This window comes from Oryza sativa, chromosome 6, assembly GCF_034140825.1.
Source record: "Oryza sativa Japonica Group chromosome 6, ASM3414082v1".
NCBI lineage: Eukaryota > Viridiplantae > Streptophyta > Magnoliopsida > Poales > Poaceae > Oryza > Oryza sativa.
This window is the reverse complement of record NC_089040.1, coordinates 28418610-28442460: the sequence shown is the minus strand read 5'-3', so window position 1 is coordinate 28442460 and position 23851 is coordinate 28418610. Positions and strand designations below refer to the sequence as shown.

General features: G+C 41.0%; 1 protein-coding gene across 1 annotated transcript; it reads right to left on the bottom strand.

The window, feature by feature from the left end:
- Window positions 1-15375: 15375 nt before the first annotated feature.
- Window positions 15376-19792, bottom strand: LOC4341780 (protein RGF1 INDUCIBLE TRANSCRIPTION FACTOR 1). The gene is made up of 4 exons (XM_015786595.3): window positions 19420-19792; window positions 16937-17011; window positions 16701-16841; window positions 15376-16178 (listed from the first exon to the last, which is right to left on the bottom strand). Exons 1-4 carry the CDS (start codon window positions 19588-19590, stop codon window positions 15780-15782), a joined length of 786 nt encoding a protein of 261 aa, XP_015642081.1. The 5' UTR covers window positions 19591-19792; the 3' UTR covers window positions 15376-15779.
- Window positions 19793-23851: the final 4059 nt, after the last annotated feature.

Genomic DNA, 23851 nt, shown 5'->3' with positions numbered 1-23851 from the left:
GTCATTGGAATGGGCTGGACCACCTCCCTCCCCTTCTCTCCATTATTACTGCCTCTTTCTCCAACACGTACAATACTCCTCCGTGTATGTATGGCTGTATTTAGTTGGATCCAAAGTTTTGATTTTGGTTAAAATTGAAGATAATATGACTGAAAAGTTATGTGTGTATGACAGGTTGATGTGATGGAAAAGTACTGAAGTTTGGATCTAAACTTTGAATCTAAATACAGCCTATGTACTCATCACGGCTGCTTCTGAATCTCTGCTTCATACAAGAAGGTGTACGTAACGTACGCACCGATCCATCTGGATTTGGCCTGCAGGTTAGCGTCGTACGTCGTCCCGTGCCGTGCGCGCAGGTTGGGTGGCCAATGGTGCGTTGGTCAAGCGCACGATCGATCGGTGTCCAAACACACGGGACGTACAGAGAGAGGCAGTGGGTGCATGTGGCAGGGGAGACATGGCCGCGCCCCAGAAACCCACCACAAAAACTAATCAATCGTGCAGAGATCGAATAGCTAAAAGCCATGAGCCAGTAGCCGCGCAGTCTCCCGCCGCTATTATTGATCTCCTTTCGTCTCCATCGGTTGATCGATCGATCGTTGCCGGGAAAAGCTTGCTAGCTGCTCGCCTGTTCGGCCCCGCCCGACAGTAGCGCCATCTTTTACTACTACTACTACTAATCGGTCCATCAATTCGGTGGATCCAGCACAAAAAAAGACATTAGCAAATCCTCCAAAAGATTGGCAAGAACGTTAGCTAGATCTTGTGTTTTCTACTAGTAAGTCACAAGTTTACCAGCATGTTAGGAGTTGCATTTAGCCGCCGTAGTACAGTACGTAGTTCCTAAGCCTCAGTTTTTGCCTTTGTCTTTTTTTTTCCCCTTCTCTTACCATAAGCCGGTCTGGCTGATTGCGTTGTGTAAAAAAACTATTTTTCTTCTAATATATTAACGTGCAATCATTTTGCACGTTTGCGAAAAACAAGTTTACCAGCGGTCAAGCTGGCTAGTTTTGGTACTAATCTTGTACGAGGTAGGGTTGTGTACAGATTCATAATTTCAGAATGTGCGGAGGAAGTAATTATGAACGGTTGCTAATTAACCTTGATTTGTACTTGAACCTACTGCTACTCCGAGAATTGTAAATCTACTGTACAGTGTATATATTGACGATGGATGAGGGGGAGATGTAGTAAAGAGTGTGGAAATGGAGGGGGCTGGTGATGCAGTCACTAAGCTAGAAGTAGCTCGTTGGTTGGTTGGTTAGGTTGCATGTGGTAAAGCTGACATGGATGTAGGGGAAAGCGGGGTCGAGAGCGGACGAGACCGTCAGATCGATGCGCAGAAGTGGTGCTGTTTGTGATAGATTCCGCAGGTTTCAGGACAAGGGCATATGCAGCGAGTTTTGCTCTTGCAACACATCAATCATTGGGGAAAGAAAAGGAGGGAGCGGTGCTTTATATGCTGCGAGTATAGTAGCGGTGGATTGTTACTGCCATTGCTCGTTACCGCTGCCCCTCCGAGAGTAGCAAAAACCACGACGCAACCAAGCGGTTTTTCTTGCTCCGAGTTGGTAGTACGTAGTGATTTGTTATTACAGTCATTGCTCGTTACATCTGTTCCTCCAAGAGTGGCAAAAACCACGACACAACCGGATGGTTTTTCTTACATTCGGAAATCTCACCGCTACATGAGTAGCAGTATTAGTAAAGCTAGCGTTGTGATAGAACCTAGACAATGAAGAATTATAACTTGTTATCTACAATTTTTCTGTCAGTCATCATAACGCGTGTCAGTGTTTATGTTGACAATCATCCTGACGAGCCTACTAGCTGGCTCCAACACTGTTATCTAGCTGTTATCTCTCATTCATATAATAGTGGTATGTTAGTTGTAATAACTAATTGGAAGGGACTGTAGACAGGTTTGAAAAGAGAGAGACCTTGGTGAGAGAGCTCTTGCCGAAGTACGGAAGTTTGTGAGAATCTCCTACAAGACCTATGATAGACTTATGTAATTACCGATTCTCTTGAGAAAATTTGGGGGGGGGGTGTAGCTAATGAAAAAAAAAAGTGTACGTGCGGTACTTAAACTTGTATTAATTAATGTGTCATCTAGGTCCCTAAACTCTTAAAATGAATATCCAAGTCCCAGAACTTCTCATAGTATGTCATATAAGTCCTAAATCGTCACAACCCCTTCAGGATCCTACGTGGCGTTGACGTGTCATGCCACACGGAATAACGTGGCATCATTTTAACTGACAAATAGGTCCTGTTAAAAAAAATTCCTTTTTCTTTTTTTCTTCTCTTTTTTTCCCTTTCTTCTCCTTTCTCTGTGACCCAAGCAGAAGAAAGGAAAAAAGAAAGAATGAGAAGAAAACGAAGAAAAAGAAAAGAAGAAAAAAAAAAGAAAATGGCACGTCACATCCATGTGGCATGTCACATCAGCGCCACGTAGGATACTAGAGGGGATGTGTCGATTTGGGATCTAAATGATACACTTTGACAAATTCTGGGACCGGGATATATATTTTGAGAGTTTAGGGACCTATATGAGAAAACCCTACAAGTTTAAGAACCGCAAATACACTTTACTCATAAAAAAAAGTTGGCTCGATCAGTTCTCATTAGCCGTAGCAGTGATGGAGCTAACTATGTACGTTATTGGGTCTTAGGCAATGAGGAGCTCAGGTTATTGATCAATATTTTTTTGTCGATTATTCATGGTGCACAAGACAATTCGGTTTGCCGCCTCACCAGCTTGGTAGCATATGCTCCTTTTCTTTTTAGAGAAAAGGCAGACGCCCAGCTTTTCATAAAGCATAACAGAGAGTACAGAATGCTAGGGTTTCCAGCTTTACAAGAAGCAACACAGTTCAAAATAAAAGGAGGACTAATGCTGCTGGCACAGCCAAACAAGCCAGAGATAAAGCAAAGAAAACAAGTCCATAGAGGAAGCAGCTTTAAGATCAGGACGCCAAATCTTCTATTTTTGCCTAAGCCTAGCTGATCAAATTGTGCTGTCTCCATTTACTCCCCATAGTCTTTGTTGTAGCCATCCTTCACAGATGCAAAATGCTGGGGTTTCCAGCTTTACAAAAATAACATAGAAACAAAACAAACGATGAGCCCTTGCTATTGACACAGCCAAACAAGCCAATAAGACCTCATGTTGACATCATCATCATCTGTTGTTGTCTCCGAGCGCGAGGATACTGGCAAGCAGTGAGCTTTGTGCCGTCTCCAATTCTCCCCTTAGTTTTGCTGGAGCCATCTTCCTCCACTGAATTGCAAAAGATAGAGCTCTGTGAGGCAAAGTCATAATATCTTTCATTAGACGATTATTAAACACCCAGTCATTTCTAATTAGCCAAATTGCCCAGATTCCAGCAGCAACATATACCCACAAAGTTTTGTTATCTACCCCCCTCTGATGTTGAATGATATCGAGCATTTTACTTCTGTCAGTAGGAATTCTATCCCACCCAAAGGCATCTCTAAAACAACACCAGAGAAACTGAGTTGGTGGGCATCTGAACATCAAGTGATCCACATCTTCCTCTACTCCACACAGCTTGCATAAGGGGCTGCCAGGCCACTTCATTTTTTTCAGTTGTTTAGCAACTTGGATTCTCCCCTTAATCATTAACCACATAAAATTTTTTATTTTTATAGGCATCGGTGACTTCCACAAAATCTGAAGCTGAGCATCTTTAATGCCCCCAAAAACCATCTCTCTATATAAGGACTTTGTAGTGAACTTTCCTGACTTTTCTAGCTTCCAAAGCATCAAATCTCTTTCTGTCGATAATTGGATAGTAGCAAGCTTTGCTTGCAGATCTGTCCATTCAGCCACCTCCTCTTGGGTTAAGGTCCTTCGTAGATTAATTTCCCAGTGCCTTCTTTATACACTTGCTTAACCGTCATCCCTGGATCAGCACTGATGCTATAAATGTATGGGAACATGATTTTTAAAGGAACCTCCCCTATCCAGATGTCATCCCAGAATCTGATGGCCGCCCCATTACCTACCACATAGGCACTGCCAAGGTTCATCCATCTTTTAACCTCGTGCAGACCTTTCTAAAACTGGGAGCCCCCCTCAACAGATGATTGAAAGAAACCTCCCCCATTAGCTAGATATTTGTTTCTGAGAAGGTTGCAGCAAAGACTATCAGTTCCAGATTCCAACTTGTAAATCCACTTACAAAGAAGAGCCTCATTCATGATTTTGGTGTTGAGAAAACCTAGTCCTCCATCCTCTTTGGGTCTACAAAGAGCCTCCCATTTAATCATATGGTACTTTTTCTTTCCTTCTAAACCATCCAAAAAAAACCTCGCTCTGATAGCATCCATTTTGTGGTGCACTTGGTCTGGTAATAAGTAGAAACCCATCATGTACATGGGAATACTACTTAAACAAGAGTTGATCAGTATCGATTTACCTCCATAAGAGAGAAAACCACATTTCCAGGTAGCCAATCTTTTTTCAATCTTCGCGACTGGCACTCCTAAATCTTTTGCTGTCAGTCTCCCCTCACTAACAGGAAGGCCTAGGTAAAAAATAGGTAACTCCCCTCTTTTGCAGTTGAAGAGATCAGCCACACTCTCTGTGCTTCCTGTTCCTCTGCTCCAATCACAATTACTTCACTCTTTTGGAAATTTATCTTAAGTCCTGACATAGCTTCATAACAGTATAAGAGAAATTTGACAGTTATTATGTTCTCCTCTATGTTTGTCATGAAAAGTATAGTGTCATCTGCATATTGCAGGTGTGTCAGCCCTCCAGTGACCAGATGTGGGACTAACCCTTGTAAGTGACCACCCTCTTTAGCTTTATTTAGCATCTCAGAAAGAGCATCTGCCACCAAGTTAAACATTAAAGGAGACAGGGGATCCCCTTGTCGAACACCTTTGTGAGTCCTGAAAAATTTCTCCACTTCTCCATTTATATTGATAGCCACCCTACCCTTAGTTGTAGCATCTTTCATCCAGCCAATCCACTTTTCACAGAAGTCTTTCCTCTAAAGTACATCAAACAGGAAGTCCCAATGTACTTTATCATATGCCTTCTCAATGTACTTTATTATATGCTCCTTTTCTTTTGGCATACTATAAGTAAGAAAAACTTCATTGTTCCTAATTATATGCAAGGAATATATAGGTTTTGGTTTCATGTACCTTTATTTTAAAAACTCCTATGAAAATGTGTTGTACAGTTGGTTATCTACACGCGTATGACCGAACGGTGAGTGAGATTCTAGTGTAATACAGTAATTTTCAGCGCTTTTGTTGTCAATATTATTCCTTAACTACCTTAAGCCTATATTGGTTAATTATCTCAGTATAAATGAGATAAAACATGAGGAGTAATTGCATTGGAGCATATATAACGTGTTGGTGCCTTAATTTGTCGTTGCAAATTAACATATGACAACCATGTTCACGACGTACTCCCTCCGTACTTATAAAGGAAGTCATTTATAAAAATGTTTAAGTCAAACCTTAAGAATATAAGTCATGAATAACTCTCAAGTTGTTGAGTTTGAAAATATAAAAATTATATGTATAGATTTGTTTTGAAAAATACTTTCATAAAAGTATACATATATCACTTTTCAATAAATATTTTTATAAAAACAAAAAGTCAAAGTTGTGTTTTGGAGACCGTGTCGCTGTTCTAAACGACTTTCTTTACGAGCATGGAGGGAGTACTAAATACCCCCTATAGATTCACACGTGTGACAGTGAACTGAACCGCATGCAGCAATAATTAACCAGACGTGCCGTCCATGGACGAAACAACAGTACATGGCGGGCAACTGCGCGCTGTAAAAAGCCGTCAAAATGTAGCCCCCAATGACCCGGGACGGACGACCGATCAGAGAACAGAACAAAAACGTGGAGCAATGTTGATCGTAAGGTGATTGTGGGCTCGATTTATATATCGTTCGCATGCGCAAATTAATTAAAGTGGCCATACATATATCAGCAGCTCGTAGTACATGTTGCTGGGCCATGCATGGAGAACGATGATCACGGGCAGTAACTCCAAATTAATCAAGCTTGCATACACATGTACGAATATTGTTCATGTAATGCAACTATGCAAGTAGATACGTACGCCGTATGGTTCAGCAGAAATATAATCGGCTGACAAGTCTGTCTGTGCACTCTGCACTGAGAGCAACAGGGAGCGGATGTGGCCGTGCGTGCGTGCGTGCGTGTGGTCACCGTTGCAGTCAAGTTGACGAAGTTCTTCACGGGTTGCCCGGTCGGGGGAGCCCCTGCCTGTGCCGCCCGGGACCATCGATCCATCCATCCATCCATCCATCCATCCATGCGTCGCGCGGCGCCCTGTACGCCTGTACGCCCGCGCCGCACGTACGTACGTACGCACGCCATCTTCCGTGGTCCACCACACCGCCCCCGCGGTTTGGTTGGATAACCCCAACACAACTGCATGCGGCCTCGTGCCAAAAACGGCTTCTCCCACAGGAAAAAACGGTAGAAATTTTCCTCTCCTCCCGGATCGCGACGCGCATGCAGCCGCGATGGGGGGAGATGGCGCGCGCGTGCTACACCGGTGCGGGGGTTGGTGATTGGGGACCACGGTGGTTTTCACGTACGAGCGCCGCTAGCTAGCTGTGGAAGTCGATCGGGATAGGGGAGGGGTCGCGCCGTCGCCGTGTAGGGGTGTGCAGCTCGATGATTGAGTTGTGTGTGGTTTGCATATGCACCTGCACCAATTATTAATTGTGGCGCACACCGTCCAGTTATATGCATGTTTCGTACCTGGGTAAATCCAACTTTGGATTCGCTTGTACCACGTGATAATTGGTGTAGGATTTGGCACCATAGTAAACAGCACTAGAGCAGATCAGCACTGTCATTCACATTAGCAGACCGGCAATCAACTGGAGTACATACTTCCCAAGTGACAAATCCTGTAATAGCATATACTGGAGTATTTGTGTGTCTTAAAATAAATACACCGCTTATACTTATTCCTGGACACGGAGGGAGTACAAACTTTTATCCTTTTGCGTATTTGTGATACAGTACTCGTCACATCTCGATCAAACGACGGAGTATACCAGAGAAGAAGAACGAGGCATGGCGGCGTAGGCGTGCATGCATGATGGCAGGGCAGCCGTGCAGACATGCAAAATAACGAACCAGTGGGTCCCTCTAGGAGAGGAGCTGTGATGACAAGACTAGGCATTGCATGTTGCAGGAACAGCATACTACCCCTAGTAGTACTAGTAGTGTTGCAGGTCGGATGCAGAGATCACCATGTCCATGAACACTGTTTGCCATGCCGTCCCGGGAGTAGTAGTAGTAGTAGTAGGATTGCTCGATCGTTTCTTCGTCTCGAGATCGTCGTCAACATGCATGCGCTGCGGGCGGCGGCAGTAGCTAGCAAGCAGCGGTTGATGGGCTACCATGGACGAACACATGGATCACATACGTTGTGCTGGTGTTAAGGCTGTGTTTAGTTGGGGAAAAGGAAATTTTTGGGTGTCACATCAGACGTTTGACCGGATGTCGGAAGGGGTTTTCGGACACGAATGAAAAAACTAATTTCAGAACTCGCCTGGAAACCGCGAGACGAATCTTTTGAGCCTACTTAAGCCGTCATTAGCACATGTGGGTTACTGTAGCACTTATGGCTAATCATGGCCTAATTAGTCTCAAAAGATTCGTCTCGCGATTTATAGCTAAACTGTGCAATTGGTTTTTCTTTTTGTCCACATTTAATGCTCCATGCATATGTCCAAAGATTCGATGTGATAGGTGAAGGGGAAAATTTTTGAGAACTAAACTGGCCCTAAGTGTGAAGCGAAGATGATCCAGTTCAAACACCATGCAATGTGTTGTCTCGTCAATCCGTCACTCTGGTCGCCGTTATCTTCATACTGGTATTTGATATCCGTACAAGGAATCCGCTCCACTGCTGCCAAAATTGAATCAAACAGTGTGTGTTGACACCAAAATTAGAAGTTTAGTTGAAATTGAAAAGATGTGATGAAAAAGTTGAAAGTTTATGTGTGTAGGAAAGTTTTGATGTGATGAAAAAGTTAGAAGTTTAAAGAAAAAGTTTAGAAATAAACTCAGCCAAAAGTTATATAATGTAAGCTCACTGGGCCTAGATTTTTATTGCTTTATGTTGGCTGTGTTTAGTTCATATGAAAATTGGTTTGGTTGAAATTGGAACGATGTGACATAAAATTTGGAAGTTTACGTGTAGAAAAATTTTGGTGTGATTGAGAAGTTGAAAGTTTGAAGAAAAAGTTTGCTACTAAGATTAGTATTATGGCATAGTAATATTGCATACTATTCCAAAAAGAAGACAAAAAGGTAACCTTAGTAGAGACCATAACAAAATCCAAAACGACAACTAGAAAACCATAATACATTTCCGCCTACAGGAGGAGGAGGAGCATCGCATGGTGCAGCTTTCCTCGGACAGAGCAGCATGACAAAGAGCATATGGAGGGCCCTGTTCAGTTATCCCCATAACCCCGTTTTTGGCGTTTCCCTGCAGTTCCATTCCATGCAGCGTTTTGTACAACTGCATGCAGCTGCCTGTGCCCTGTGCCCTGTGCCCTAGCAAACAAGAAGTACTTGTATACGATTGCTGGAGTAATTTGCACAAATGATGCCCTCTTTTTCCTGCGATCGATCGGGTTCAGAGTGGCTCTTCTCTTCCATCACTGATCTGATCATCGTCAGACAAGGCTAGCTCTGTAGCAGCAGTAAACAGGGCGTCGTTTCATGCCGTGTCATGTCAGCTCTGCTTGCCACGGTAGCGAGATCTACAGTTGCAGGGCTTAGCTATAGCTCGTCACGATCAGCAGGTCAGTTTCGTTAGAGTTGCGGCGAGATGAGAGGAAGCATGGATGAGCCGTAGCAACAGTCTCTAGATGCCAAGTTCAGGACTTCAGGTTTGTGCCACTCCTCTCTGCCTGCCGCTACCAACAAAGCCTGCAACTGCAAGAGCCAAGAGACCGGCTGGCCTGTGGCCTCTTCTTTGTACTCTCACTCTCTAAAGCAAAGTGATTTGTCGAAGCTGAAAGCATCTGACGATGCAAATTAATTAGTACTCATGAGGCTTAATTTCTGCAGATCTGGTTTCTTCTGGCAAACACAGCTGATTGATTGTAGCATGATTTCAGAGTTTGGAGAGCACAAATGTTTCGTTGACAGTTTTCAGGACATGCATGTGAATTCCAAAGCGATTCAGAATGAACTGTTCCATTTCTCCCTGCCAGATTCATAGGCCATGCATGCATTGATCTTGCTTTCTTGTGGCAAGGACGGCGTGAGTGTCTTTCTTTGTCCACTAATCATCAGAGGAGTAGCTGCAAACGGCACATGGGTTCCACGCAAAACACCAAGAACAATGGCAGATATGGTGTACGGTGCACATTAAAATAGACGATACGGTCGTAGAAGCTCTCCCGTCCCTCCATTCAAGTACTCCCTTGGTCCCATGTAAAAAAAAACAATATATTCTGATAATCTAGATAGGTATACAATATAGCATACCCTTTAACCTAAAAAGAATTAAATCCTAAGTACGAATCTGGATAATGCTTATTCATGTTAATAGCTATGATTTAAGTTAAGACATGTCTTAAAAAAATATCATTAACTAAATTATTGATTAGAATTATTTACTTGATTATAATAATAAAAATAATTTTAAAAATAGATTCAACAAATAACTTCTAGCACGTGGTCTAAGTAATGCAGCCGAAGAAAATTTGTTAACAAAACTTATTTTTAAACATGTGATGCTGGAAATAATCTATGGCAATAATTTGATGAAGTGTTTTATTCACCCATTCATTTTACAACAAGCCACATAAAAATTTAAATTTTAGAATTGACTCAGAGCTTTTTCTCTATATTTTGTAGCCTTGATTTTTGGATAACTAATTAGAAGTTAAAAAAAGTGTCGAAGTTAAAAGTCTTACCGTCATTTTTTTTGTTGCTTCATTACTTTTTTAGGTTTATAACCCATAGCTCAACCAATAAATAATTTGTTGCATAACACAAATGTTGTAGTAGTAGGCTGGAATCTCCAAGGCATGGTACTAGTTTCAATTAAACCAACACTAGCTTAAACTATTTCGATTTTAAATAGTAATCTGAAGTCAAACGATAATTTAGAATAATTCTCTTGTTTCTATACGGGACCCTTAGAGCAAGTATAATAGTAGACTATAAGCCGGCTAAATGCTGAGGTGGAGGAGAGAAGAGAGGAGAGAGAAGAAGCGTGCTATAAAATTATAGCCAGCTTGGACACAAGAACCAAGAAACTCTGTGAGAGAGTTAAGTGGGCCCTGTATTAATTATAAAGAGCTAACTATTATATGGATAGGCTGAGAGAAAGCTACAAAGAATCTTATAGCCAACAGGTCAGCTTAGGCTTGCTCTTAACATGCCACCTGGTCTGAAAATTCCCGTGCCACAAAACGGGGACCTTGTGTCCCTTTTGGTCCCATGCATCGTCGTTCTTAACAAGCAAGATCACGTTTTGGTCCCCTTTCACTAATCATGGGAACTAACAATCCTGTTGATAAGATGTTCATTAGGCCACTGTTTATTCAGCACGGTTTCTATTTTATAGGTCCTTTTCCATGTTCTTGCATAGCCAAACTTAATTGATAAATGAGAATAGGCCATGTGCTAACACAGAGTTCTAAACAAGACAGCACGGAAACAAAGCCAGTTTAAGCGTGACAAGACATGGGAGAGAGCAGCACGTAACAACTTCTCCAATAATACCCCAGTCCTATTTTAAATACAGTTGTAGGTTGTGTCTAATATTTAATCATCTATCTTATTTGAAAAATTTATAAAAATATATTTTAAAAAAGTCACATATAAAATAATATTTATATTTTATCATCAAATAACAATAAAAATATTGATCATGAAAATATTTTAAATAAGATGAACAGTTAAAGGTAAAAAAACTCATTACTATATTTAAAATGGAATGAAGGGAGTAAAATCGACAAGACATGACACTACGATTGCCAACGTAACCGAGAGTCATCATGGACGCCTATCCATAATCAGACGAGGTTGTAGGTTGGTAGAAGTATACTAATACATCTGTCCTAAAATATAATAATTTTTTTGTTATGAATCTGGACATATAGTTATCTATATTTATAGCTAAAAATACTTATATTTTGAAATATATGGAGTATATGTTTGTTCAGAAAATGGCAGAGATATGTGTAAAACGACATTTCATATGAATGCACACTAAACGAGGGTCACTTTCTCGTAAACAAACTAATCTAGTATAGATGTTGAATCTCGATATCTCTCTATTCATATTGATAGTATAGTGTTAGGCTGTTAGCATATGTTATATTCAGTATTAGATTGAGTATTTTTAGTAGGGCTAACGCCGAAAATCAAACAAACCATTTGATGAACATTTTTTTTAATTCACAGTTGTTGTTCTACCTAAAAATATGTTTAAAATGAAACTTAATTGAAAGCTTCTTTGAGTTACAGTGTGCTGTACAGGTTGGAGTCGCATGCATGGCTAAACGGGAGAAGTTGACCGAGAGGGCAAACCGAGGTGTAGAGCCGTGAGCAGCTCAGCATCGATCTATGGTCGATCCAGTAGGATCGGTCGATCAAAATCGAAATGGATCTCATGAGATAGCTTTCTGACCGAAGCCGACACTTCTCTAGTCCCCAGAAAATAACACCTTTCGCCCACTCACACGACCTATGGTCTGGAATGATTATTGTTTCTATTATGAGAAAACTTTTTGTGAATTCTGACTTGAATTAATAAATAGTAACTCTATTGTATTTAGGGTTTTTTTTAGTAGTTTAGCAAAGCTACTAAAAGTTTTCTTTTGGTTTTGCACCAAAAATGATTAGAACGCGACATAAACATATCAGAATTGTCAAATGTTATGTAGCAAAAAGTAACTGTCCCATTCGTCTTGTTTTCACAAGTAACAGTGTGCTACTAAAACTGTAGTTTGGTTTGGCGCAAAAAAAAATTCTTTTTCTACTGAATTATCACAAAAATGTTAAGATCACGACATAGACAAATCGGAATTATCAAATGTTCTGTAGTAAAAATTGACCATACATAAAACTGTCCCATTGGAGCATTGGGACATCATGGACACGGTTCAAACATGTGGACAACACTAGCCCGTGCAACAGGAGCACCTAAACCGCAGACTCCGCTCACTCATCCTCCTAATCACCTCGGAAGTTTGGAAAGAGAGAAATACGTGAGTCTTCCAGCACATCACCACAACACCGATCATAATTATGGGTAATTTGGAACCATGTCATTATAAATTTTCAAAGTTTGAAATATGTCATTGGTATCTCAAAGACACATATGACCCACATGAGTCAATGACATATGGATTAGGATGGTATATCTTAAATTTTGCAAAATATAATGGTATGGTTACAATTTTCCCCATAATTATTGTAGCATAAACAAAAGAGGAGGCCAGAGCTTGGTGCCTAGTGAGGGCAAAAAAAAAAAAAAAAGCTTAAAGAGCTAATGTTGTTGTGAGAATAGTCCCCTATGTAACACCCCTTAACACTTGCACAAAACTAAACCTTCTTCTTTGTTAATGAAAGGAGACTGTCCTTCTACCCTCTTATTCAAAAGAAAAAAAAAACAGACTTTTTCAAAAGTAACAGTTCTTGGTACAAAGAGCGGACTTTTCTTCCCTAAAAACTTTTAGGCCCCGTTTAGTTCACGAGACGAAAAGTTTCAAAGAGTCAGATCGGATATACAAACACACATTCAAAGTATTAAACGTAGACTAATAACAGAACAATTTACAGATTCCGTCTGTAAACTGCGAGATGAATTTATTAAGCCTAATTAATCCGTCATTAGCAAATCTTTACTGTAGCACCACATTATCAAATCATGGAGCAATTAGGCTTAAAATATTTGTCTCGTAATTTACACACAATCTGTGTAATTAGTTTTTTTTCTATACTTAATACTCTATACATATGTCAAACATTAGATGTGACAGGGTGAAATTTTTTTTATTTACGAACTAAACAGGTCTTTACATAGTTTGAACACGGGTAGGGCTGTATTTAGTTCACACCGAGATTGGAATTTTTGTTGAAATTGGAACGATGTGATGAAAAAGTTGGAAGTTTATGTGTGTATGAAAGTTTTGATATAATATAAAAGTTGGAAGTTTAAAAAAATATTTTGAAACTAACCACGGCGTAGGTCGAGGTCGATATGGATCGTATCAATCGATCATGGCGGCAGGCACGAGCTAAGGTACGGTGGCCCATGCAAGGCAACCACTGGCAACAGGCAAGCAAAGCACGGCCGCCGCTAGCTCCAGCTCCATCCAACTCCAAGCAGCCTAGGGGCAACATTTTCTCCAACGCGACACACAACACACAAGTGGCGAGCTCGATCGTCGGCTGTCCATGCCGGTCAAAGGACATGCACAAGCTGCCATTGGTGGATGCATGGCCCGGGACCGACAGGCGACAGCTACATGCGTGCAAGTACCATGGCCATTTGCAGATTAATTCAATGCCCAAACCCTCTCTCGCTACCATCGTTTCACACTATTTCCAATGATCATTTATCCAGTTAATTGTCCTTGATCGCAACAAAATATAGTTCCTCCCTCCAGGTTGTAATACCCGTTGTTTCGGATAAAGACATGATTTAAAAAAAACAACTTTAATCATTATTTTTTATTATAATATGTATATAATTGTTAATAAATATATGATTTTATTAAAGTACTTTCTAATACTAATCTATGCATGTAGTCACCTGTCGGTGATATGGGCCCGGGAATATGCACAGTAAAGGAAAGTATCGATCCCATCTAGTCGCATAACCACGCGGCCTCGTCTCCCCACGCCCCACGGATAGCGCTAAGGTGGCCAGGGAGCCTCGGGGTGCCACATCACACCCCTCGGGCTTTCGGGACGCTCTACCCCGAGGCCCTCGACCAGCCACCACGTGGCGGGGAGAGCGGGCGAGGCAGAGGGCGCCTCTTAGGGCCTTTAATGCGCGGCACTCCAACCGTTCCTCACTGCATTTAATGCGGTGTGGGTGGACGTGCGGCGCCGCCCGATAGACCCATGTCAATCGGGCGTGACCGGTTTATGACCGGTCACGGGTGATTGGACGGGCGGTAGCGTCCCCACGTCCCACCCTGTGTCAGGCGGAGTGGGGGCAGGTATGCCCCGTCCTATCGATGCACTGCCAGGAGCGCCCTCCGCGCGTGGTGAGCCACCAAAGTCTCCATACATTTAAAGGGGAATGACAGGGATGTCCCCCGTGTCAGGCGGGGGACGGTGCTGGGCCCCACCCAAGGACGCACGACCACCTTGCTTTTGGTTGAAGGCATGAATGGCGGTCTGATCCAGACAGGGTGGGTCCCCCTCCCATGGGAGGGGTAGGTATAGACGGTGCATGTGGTATCCCCTTGAACTATAAAAGGAGAACCTCGCCCATCGAGAAAAGGGACGACTCTCGATTGCTTGAGCTCTAGAGGAATAACAGCTAGGTTTCCCTAGGAGCTCAAGATCTCTTGTAAGACCTAACCATAATCCCACACACAGGAGTAGGGTGTTACGCTTCCCAGCGGCCCGAACCTGTATAATCCCTTGTCTTCCACACAAACTCGTGAACGATCCAGTAGTTAGATCCCAAGCGGAAGTACGCTCTTGATCATCGCGCCATCTCCCCCGGCCGAACTCACAAAGGGAGGTCTCACGACCACCCGCTAGAGAGGATCACTCCTCGACATCACAATATTTGAAAGACAAATATTTTAAAAATGATTCATAATCAAAGATTCTAAAGTTTGACCTCACTTTTTGTCTAAAACGACAAGTATTATCTGCCCAGAAGGAGTATATAGCCTCGTAGCTTCGTTTATGTTTATAAAACTAAAATTCAAATTTATCTGTTTATAAAGCTAAATTTCAAGTTTACAAGATAAATTTTGAAGTTGATTTATGGAAAAAAGTTAATTACAGTTTAGTGTTTTATAACATGTGTTTTTCAATAGCTGAGAACACGTATATAAAAGTTTTACCGAGAAACAAAACAAATTATTTTGTTTGTTAATAAATAGTATGGATAACCATGTGAATAAGCAAGGAAATGAGGCTAATAAACACATGAAGAATTCTCACTATCTTACATATATAAGAAGATATATATATATATATATATATATATATATATATATATATATATATATATATATATATATATATATATATATATATATATATATATATATATATATATATATATATATATATATAGTTTTTGGGAAGTGTACACATAGGTAGCGAGCAAACCTAATTAACCCCCATTACAGCAAGTACAAAATTGGTAGCCAATCTTTTGGGGTCCCTGCACAGGGGCCCCCACAAAGTCCGTGCCTACCTAGTCTTGTAACAGGGAGGAGTTTGCAAGCTTAGCTGGTTCTCTCCTCTCTCAAATCTCGTCAAAACACTGCTTGCCCTAAAGATGGTGACCCTAGCCAGCCAAAGGCCACACCATCATCCATCACCACAACCACACACACACTCTCTTTCTCTCTCTACAATGCTACTAATAATCATAAGGGGATTACAATTAAGATAGGTAATGAGAGCAACTAATTATATAATAGTAGGGGGAGGTGTTCATGATTATCTGTACTAGCGATCGAAACACGGTTTACGCGTACGTGACGATCTGATGATGATCACGCGAGAGGCGACCTGTGTGGGGCGCCCTTCCTCCTGTTGTTCAGTGACAGCACGATCTGGGGGAAGAACCCGCCGCCGCCGCCGCTCTTCTTCTTCCTCGGGACATCGGCCGTCGTTGGCGCCGGCGACGTGCTCCGGCCGTTGTTGCTGGAGCCGCCGCCGCCGTAGTACTGGTGGTGGTGGTGGTGGAGGGGGTCTTCGAGGATGGAGTTGGGTGTGGTCACCTGGTGGTCGTCGTCGTCGTCGGAGAGGCCGCCGCCGCCGCCGCCGCCGCCGTCGACGCGGAGGTTCTCGAAGCGCGGGAAGCCGGCGGCGAGGTCGGGCTCGCCGGAGGAGCCGCCGGACATGTAGAGGATGTTGGAGAGGTCGCCGCCCTGCATCATCACGTGATCCACCTGCATGCCAATGCATGCACAAATTAATTAACGACACACAGTCGTTGTAGTTAGTAGCTCACTCTCACATCTCTCGTGACAAAATTTTTCACCCGTCACATCGAACTCAAATGTTTGATACATACACAGAGTATTAAATATAGAAAAAAAAACTAATTACACAGATTACGTGAAAATTATGAGACAAATCTTTTAATACTAATTGCTCCATGATCCAACAATGTGGTACTACAATAAACATTTGCTAATAACAAATTAATTAGGCTTAATAAATTCGTCTCGCAGTTTACATGCACAATTTATAATTTGTTTTGTTATTAGTCTACGTTTGATACTTCAGATACATGTCCGTACATCTACGATGTGACACGCTAAAACTAGTCATCCTAGATCTAAACCCAACCTTATTATCATTAGAGTTGTGTGTCGTTAATTAATATTTCTCAATCGATCGCCAATTCGCCATGACAGTAAAAAAATTTTCTGGAAGATGTGTACAGTGGCTATACTACACTACTGTACCTTGCAAGAGAGGCAGCAGAAATGGAAGGGCTCCTGCAGGATCCTGTCACATGTCAAGCAGATGTTGCCAGAGCCCTTGAACGGCCTCGACTGAGGCCTTGGCTTCAGAAATATCACCTTTGCGCTGTTGATCGTGTATGGCTGAAATCAAATTAGAACCAACATTAATAATTAGCTCTACATAATAGTAAAACTGAACAGATTAGTTTCAGAGTTTTTATTGCCGTTCAATTTACCTGAACAAAGGAGCAGTCGATGAGCTTGTCGAGATCATCCAGGCGAACAACGTCGTTGTACACATACCTCCTAACCTATATACACGTATAAGCACTTCAATGCACAGTATACTTATACGTACGGTACCGTTTAATTCTAGTGCTAGTAAAAGAATCTTCGGACCCATCGTTTGCAAACAAAAAGTAATTTGTGAATATAACTTTTATATACGTGTTTTAGACAATATAAAAGTAAAGTTTGAAAAATAAACTTCGATGAAAAAACTCTCAAAATCAGCTCTAAATTTAAGGTTAAAAATTTAAATTTTAGCTGATAAGCATAGGCCATTATTCCATTATTCCATCCAAATTCAAATTTTAGATGAGACCCTTCTAGAAGTTGTAATTGTTGATGAGGTAAAAAAAAATTCCATTATTCCATCCGGACGCTGAGCCAGGCAGGGAAAGGATAGACTCCCCCGGTAATAATTGCGAGCCTTTGACCGGCGGCTCGTCGTCATCCACATCGTGGGAGGGAGAAACAAACCCTAATTTACCATACCACCCCTACACCTTCCACTTCTCTCGGTCACACAACCCGAGGTCACAAATGTAAAAAAAAAAACACCTCCAAATTAACCCCATGACACTGTAAAAAAAAGATAGAGAGTGTGTGTTACTGCCTGAACGAATGAACAGTATCGTCACGGCGACCTTGGATTATACAGAGCCGGAGCAACAGTATTGGGGCCTTGTTTGGTAGGAGGACAGGGTCTTTTACCAAGCACACATATGGTAAAAAAAAAAACAGAGACACTGCTCACTTTTTTTTTTACTGCATCTCGCCAATGGCTTCTCTGTGGTCTGTAGCCTGTAGTTTCTGTCACTGTGACTACTGCAGCTGCGATCTTAACAGCTCTGGCTTTGGCTGAGACGATGGATGGATCGTAGCTAGTATGGCTAGATAGACACAGGATTGCCCATCCATTTATCAACCAACCGGCACCGTCTATCTTTGCAGGGATAGAGATCAAGATCGGCATGCTTTGCTATTCATGGCTAAACAATCCGGATAACCCAACCCATTTTTGTGCTAATAGATCAATCTTGCTCACTGCTGCAGTTTGGATGTATTTAAGAATTAGAGCTTTTGTAGTTGCACCAGACTCTCTCTGGAAACACACAAATTTTATAAAAGTTTGACAAAAAGAAGTGGTTCATTTTATGTGGTGATCAGAAGTTTTTACTGGTTAATTATAATGGAGAGCAGGACACAAGGGCTATTGTTTGTTTACCGCTGTCAAAAAGAGAGATGGCCTTTTTTCATCAGAGGTGATGACTGTGTGTGCTGGCCTTTGCTGCTGCTGCTGCTGCTGCAAAATGTAACTTTTGCAGGTGGTGAGGTGAACAGAAGAGAAGAGAGAGCAATGCATTGCATATGCTTTGCACACCGGAATGGGGAAGATGTAAGATGGGACTAGGCTTAATTATAAGACTATGGTTATTTCAGGCGTATGGGACTGAGGCTCGCAGTAACTTCTTGCCAGAGAGAGACTCATTTTTCACCCTTCTTCCCAATTTTAACCACTCCACATTTCTACTACTCATGGCCCACCAAACAGCAGCCAAGGACAGGAAGAAAAATTAAGTTTGGCAAAGAAAAATACGCAAGAAATTAAGGTGGTGATTAGCAGTGTGAAAGTACTAATGTGTGATTTAGGTGACTAATCAGGGTGATTAACCGAGGGGTCACTTTGCAAGGAGCACAAAACGAAGGCCGGAAAACGACAAGGGGAAGACGAAAGATGGGCACAGGGTTCTAAAAGGGTCGAGAGCTATAGCTGCAAGTGGTTAAGTGAGACACCCCATGCGATGCAGCTTAAGCCCAAGCACCGCCGCAATTAAGCCCAACCAAATCTAACCAAATTATGCTAGAAATACTACTGCTACTAGTACTCCTAGTGGCACACTAGCATGGTCGCTGATGAGAGGCAATTAGCAATCTTTCCTCTGAAAATGACACAATTAGCATGTCATGGCACATGGAAGAATCAACAAGATCCTCTAGCTGCCCACATCTACTGGTACTAGTAGAAGCAAATCTTGGAATAAGCCAAGACGGAAAGGCTAGTGAATTAGGCCAAAGCTAGTGCTTTTTTGTTAAGTACAAGCTAGTAGCTGCTATACATGCAAAAGCTAAAATCCTAGCCCACACCCCCACAAATCCACTCAATTCAGCACACTGTAGCACACCCCCAACGATTTCAAAGCAGATAAATAAACTTGTAATTGAAGAATTTCAACAGACTAACACACTCTCACATCACATGCATAATCTGAAATTCTGAATACAGTTAAGATACTGCAATTAATTAACGAAGAAGATAGACATGCATCATATGATGCATGTAGCTAGAGATATATGCAGTGTATCGAGGACATGCATGGCATGGCAATTGGGTCGCCGGCGCCGGCGCCGGCGACGAAGACGGCGGATTGATTACCTGGAGGAGAGGGTGGTGGCGGTGGGAGGGGGCGCAGTGGGGGCAGATGCTGGCGCAGCAGCCGAGGCAGAAGATGTTCTTCTCGTTCTTCTTGCGGCTCTCGTGGGCGGGACACCCAACGAAGAAGCTCTCCTCCACGAGCCCCCCTACCCATCCAGGCCTCATCCCCATCAACCCCTTCGTCTTCCTCCAATCCTCCTCCCAATTCTCTCACTTTCTTGGCCACAGCTACCTAGCTACCAACAATCTCTCTCTGATTGAGTGTATGTACGTGCGTGCGTATGTATGTATGTACAGGTGAGAACAGAAATTAAAGATCGATGCGAGTTTGGAGAGGCGAGGAGAGGAGAATTGGGAGGGATTAGTGGTGGATAGCAATGGAGGAAGCCATGGCAGGGTATATATAGAGCGGGAGAAGGTGAAGGAGAAGGAGGAGGAGCTTGGTGTGGTGTGGGGCAATGGCGTCAAGGGGACACCATGGGGTTCGGCGGTCAAAGGACCAATTGGGCGTCACGGTCCAAGTGTCGGGGACCTTCTCGACAATATCCAACCAACTTGAGGGGTGTTTCTGAATTATCCTTGCTCCCATGGAAAATGATCGGTCTCTGCAAATTGATTCTTTGCTAATTTAAAAAGTACTAATAAGAAAATGGAATTTTGTAGTGCCGTTTGTACGGAAACAATGCTAGGCCGAGCGGAAATTTTCGTGACCGTTTTTGTCCCTCACAACTTTGTGTGCAGTCGGGCAGGATTAGAATAACAGCGTTATGGGGTGCTTTCTGCGAAGGGTTGTTTCGCTTTGCCAAGGGAGGAGGTTATTGCCACCTGCGATTCATGTCACGACTCGTGAGAGAATATAAATCATTTTTAAGTAAATTTCATAAAACTATAAATATTTTAATTAAATTTTAACAAAACTAGGGATATATCACAAAACTATAAATTTAACGGCAAATCTATCGTAACTTTAAGGCTAAGTATTGCAAAACTATAAATTTAATAATAAAATTATCACAAAACTACATATTTTAAGCTTTAGTTCCTTACCACTAATGTTATATTTGAGTTATGAATATCCAAATTTAGTGATTAAATTGACACTAAACATGTAGTTTCGTGATAATTTTGTTACTAAACCTGTAGTTTTGGGATACTCCAACTTAAATATGTAGTTCTGGGATAAATTTAGTGTTAAATCTGTAGTTTTATGATATATCATCTTAAATCTATAGGTTTTTTAATAACTTGACAAAAATATTTATAGTTTTGTGAAATTTACTCATCATTTTGTTTTGGGTAATTTAATACTTGTTCACTTTATTATCAAAATTAACCAAATATTTGGCACTTTCAAAATTCAGTACATTTGTCGCTACTAAATTTTGGTGTCTTTTGATATGTCGTTTAGTTTGAAACTTTTTAAATTTTGGTCATGTTTTTGTGAGAGATTTTCTAGAACTTCCAAATTCTAATAAGGTAGATATGGTAAGAATGTGTTTATTTTGCTATCCTACCAAAATTGGTAATATAAAAAAATAGCAGGGTTAAAAATGATAATGAAGTGAACTTAAGCTGTTGTTTGCACTGATGAAGTGATGAGCATTATACCCCTCCTTTTATTTTATTTTTTTTGAGGACGACCCCTTTTTTTCTGTCATCATAAAATTGACGAAGATACTGATAATTTCACATATCTGCTGCTAATCTTGATGGACATCGGTGCCATAAATAACCATCTTAATTATCCAAAAACTGCCATTTGTTCTTCCACCTTTGACCACATAAAACAGGAGCAGGCATTCCCACATGCAACAGCCGCACGGCTGCCTGAAGACTGATATGATTAGTGCCTGATCGAATGCACACAAATCTTTTTCATCAGCTACCATAGCATTAGCGTGGTCCTGATCTATGCTACTAACTTTTTAATGTGTTCTTGAACACAGTAGTACAGCACAGACAAGAAGAAAATAAACCTCCTAGGTTGCTGAATTCCAGTCATCTCAAAATATAATAACTTTTAGCTATTAATTTGAACACATAGTTGTCTAGATTCATAACTAAAAATGCTTATATTTTGGGATGGAGGGAGTAACAAAAACTGCAATACCACTCGTTACAATCTGAAATCCCCATTCTTGTCAAGCCTTAATTTCAATTTTTTTTCCCTTCAACACATACACAGCTTCTGGCATTATTCTTCCCTGCCTCTTCACAACCTGATCGAGCACTTACTGCTGCTACCGGAGTAGTACAAGTTTGGTAACGAGAGAAGAAATTCGAGCTGTTGCTGGTGTTCGTCGCTGCTCACACAGCATCTCTGCCTTTCCGGTTAGCCCAGTACAAACAGTGGTACGTACTGCTGCCTTTTGGTTTCTTGTTTTATGTGGCCCGAATTCTTTTTTACCCTCGCAGCAATTTCAAAGCTCCTTTTTACAATTTTTTCACAGTTTCTTGGCCGGTAGCGAACGCTTCTAGCTTTTTTTTCATCTCAATGGCGCAGTACACTCTGTACCATCTGCTATCTCCTACCCAAAAATATAAAAACCTTGAATCAGATGAAACGTTTTCTAGTGCAATATATTTGAATAAAGATATATTATACTAGAAAACATCGAGTCCATCCAAATACATTGTACTATAGAAATGTAGCATCCGGTTTTAAGTTTTTATATTTTTGAGATGGAGAGAGTAGTACTACGGCAGTGTTTAGTTCCTCCCAAATTCCCAACTTTTCATCACATCACATCACATCGAAAACTTTCCTACGCACATAAACTACTAACTTTTTCTCCAAACTACTAATTTTCTCCCACTTTTCAACTTTTACACCATCTAAACACAGCCTACGTAGGAGTACGTTGTGTTGCTTCAAATTTTACAGCTGTATCCCATTTCATATTTCTTGGCATGCTAGTGAACTTCTCTAGGGAGCATATTTGGTTCATTGGTTGTTGAGTAGTAGTACTACCACTATAATTTGGATTGCTAGCTACTCCCTCCGTTTTAAAATATTTGACACCGTTGACTTTTTAGCACATGTTTGACCGTTCGTCTTATTAAAAAAATTTGTGAAATATGTAAAACTATATGTGTACATGAAAGTATATTTAACGATAAATCAAATGATATGAAAAGAATAAATAATTACTTAAATTTTTTTGAATAAGACGAATGGTCAAACACGTACTAAAAAGTCAACGGTGTCAAACATTTTAAAATAGAGGGAATACATTATTTATAGAATTTCTTGCCAAGTTTTGTGGAGCTTGTAGTGGATGATTGTGTTAGCTACACTAAAATGTTTTTATTTTGTTAGGTGGAGACCAATTATATCTAGCTAGTAGTTTTTCCTGGTACCATTCCTTTTGGGGCCGGTCTGTGGATATAATTTTCGGACTCAGCATCATTGCATTTGATCAGTTCCTGGCCAGATCATCAGTTTAGCAGTTTCTCTAACACGTGTTTGTAGTGCACATGACATGATCAACCAAATTCGCTCATTTTTATGCCCTCTCTGGCGCATCTCCTGCGCCCATGTAGTTGCGAATCTATTCTTAACCTTAAGCAATTTTTAGCATGTCCTAGCTAAGCTAGAGTGTGAGATCTATATTATATTATTCCGGTATTATTTCGCATGTGCGGCCTTGTGCAATTGTGCACGCTGGTGGCGGCGTAAATCGTTTAGGGCCGTCCTAATAATTTGAAAGCCATGTGTCAAATATAAAAATTAAAAGTCTTATCTTTAGTAATACTAATTACATACCCCCTCCGTCCAAAAAAAAAAATAATCCTGAGTTTAAATCTGGATGGATATATATGTGTCCAGATTCAAATCTAGAATTAGTTTTTTTTTCAGGTTCAAATTTAGGATTGGTTTTTTTTAACGATATGTGTCAGGATTCAAACTCAATATTAGGATTTTTTTTTGATGAAGGGAGTAATAGAATAATAGAATAGGCTATATCTTATATTTACAATATAATTAAATTGCAGTTAGTGGCCTTCCAACCATGCCAGGAAAGCTAGTATCAATATAATGCTCCTTTATTTAATTAGCTAATTATATCCTGCTATCAAACGAACAGAAATTATTCGCAACCAATAATTACTAGCGCTATGTCAAGTAGCTTAATTACCCACCTAAATATGTATGACGATCTGACCAAGTAGAAGAAGAACCGTTGAAACAATTCAGCTTTTTCTTACTAAAAGAAAAAATAAAGCTGTAGCCATGCATGGTTACTATATCGAAGCTTGTCGGAATTAAAAAAAAAAACAGCTTGTTCTAGCCGATTGAGTGGAGAAAAACAGAGATTTGAGAAAATAGAATAAACAGATTCTAATTATATCGGAACATATTGCCTTGAATAATAGCTAGATACATACGGAGTGAAAGCCCTATACGGTTGCACAGCTCACACGTGTCTCT

Coding starts and splice junctions, on each gene's coding strand:
- LOC4341780 (XM_015786595.3), bottom strand. CDS start 19,590: ATGGGGATGAGGCCTGGATGGGTAGGGGGGCTCGTGGAGGAGAGCTTC. Junction 16,842..16,936: donor TCGACTGCTCCTTTGTTCAG/GTAAATTGAACG, acceptor ATTTGATTTCAG/CCATACACGATCAACAGCGC. Junction 16,179..16,700: donor TCTGCTGCCTCTCTTGCAAG/GTACAGTAGTGT, acceptor ATTGGCATGCAG/GTGGATCACGTGATGATGCA.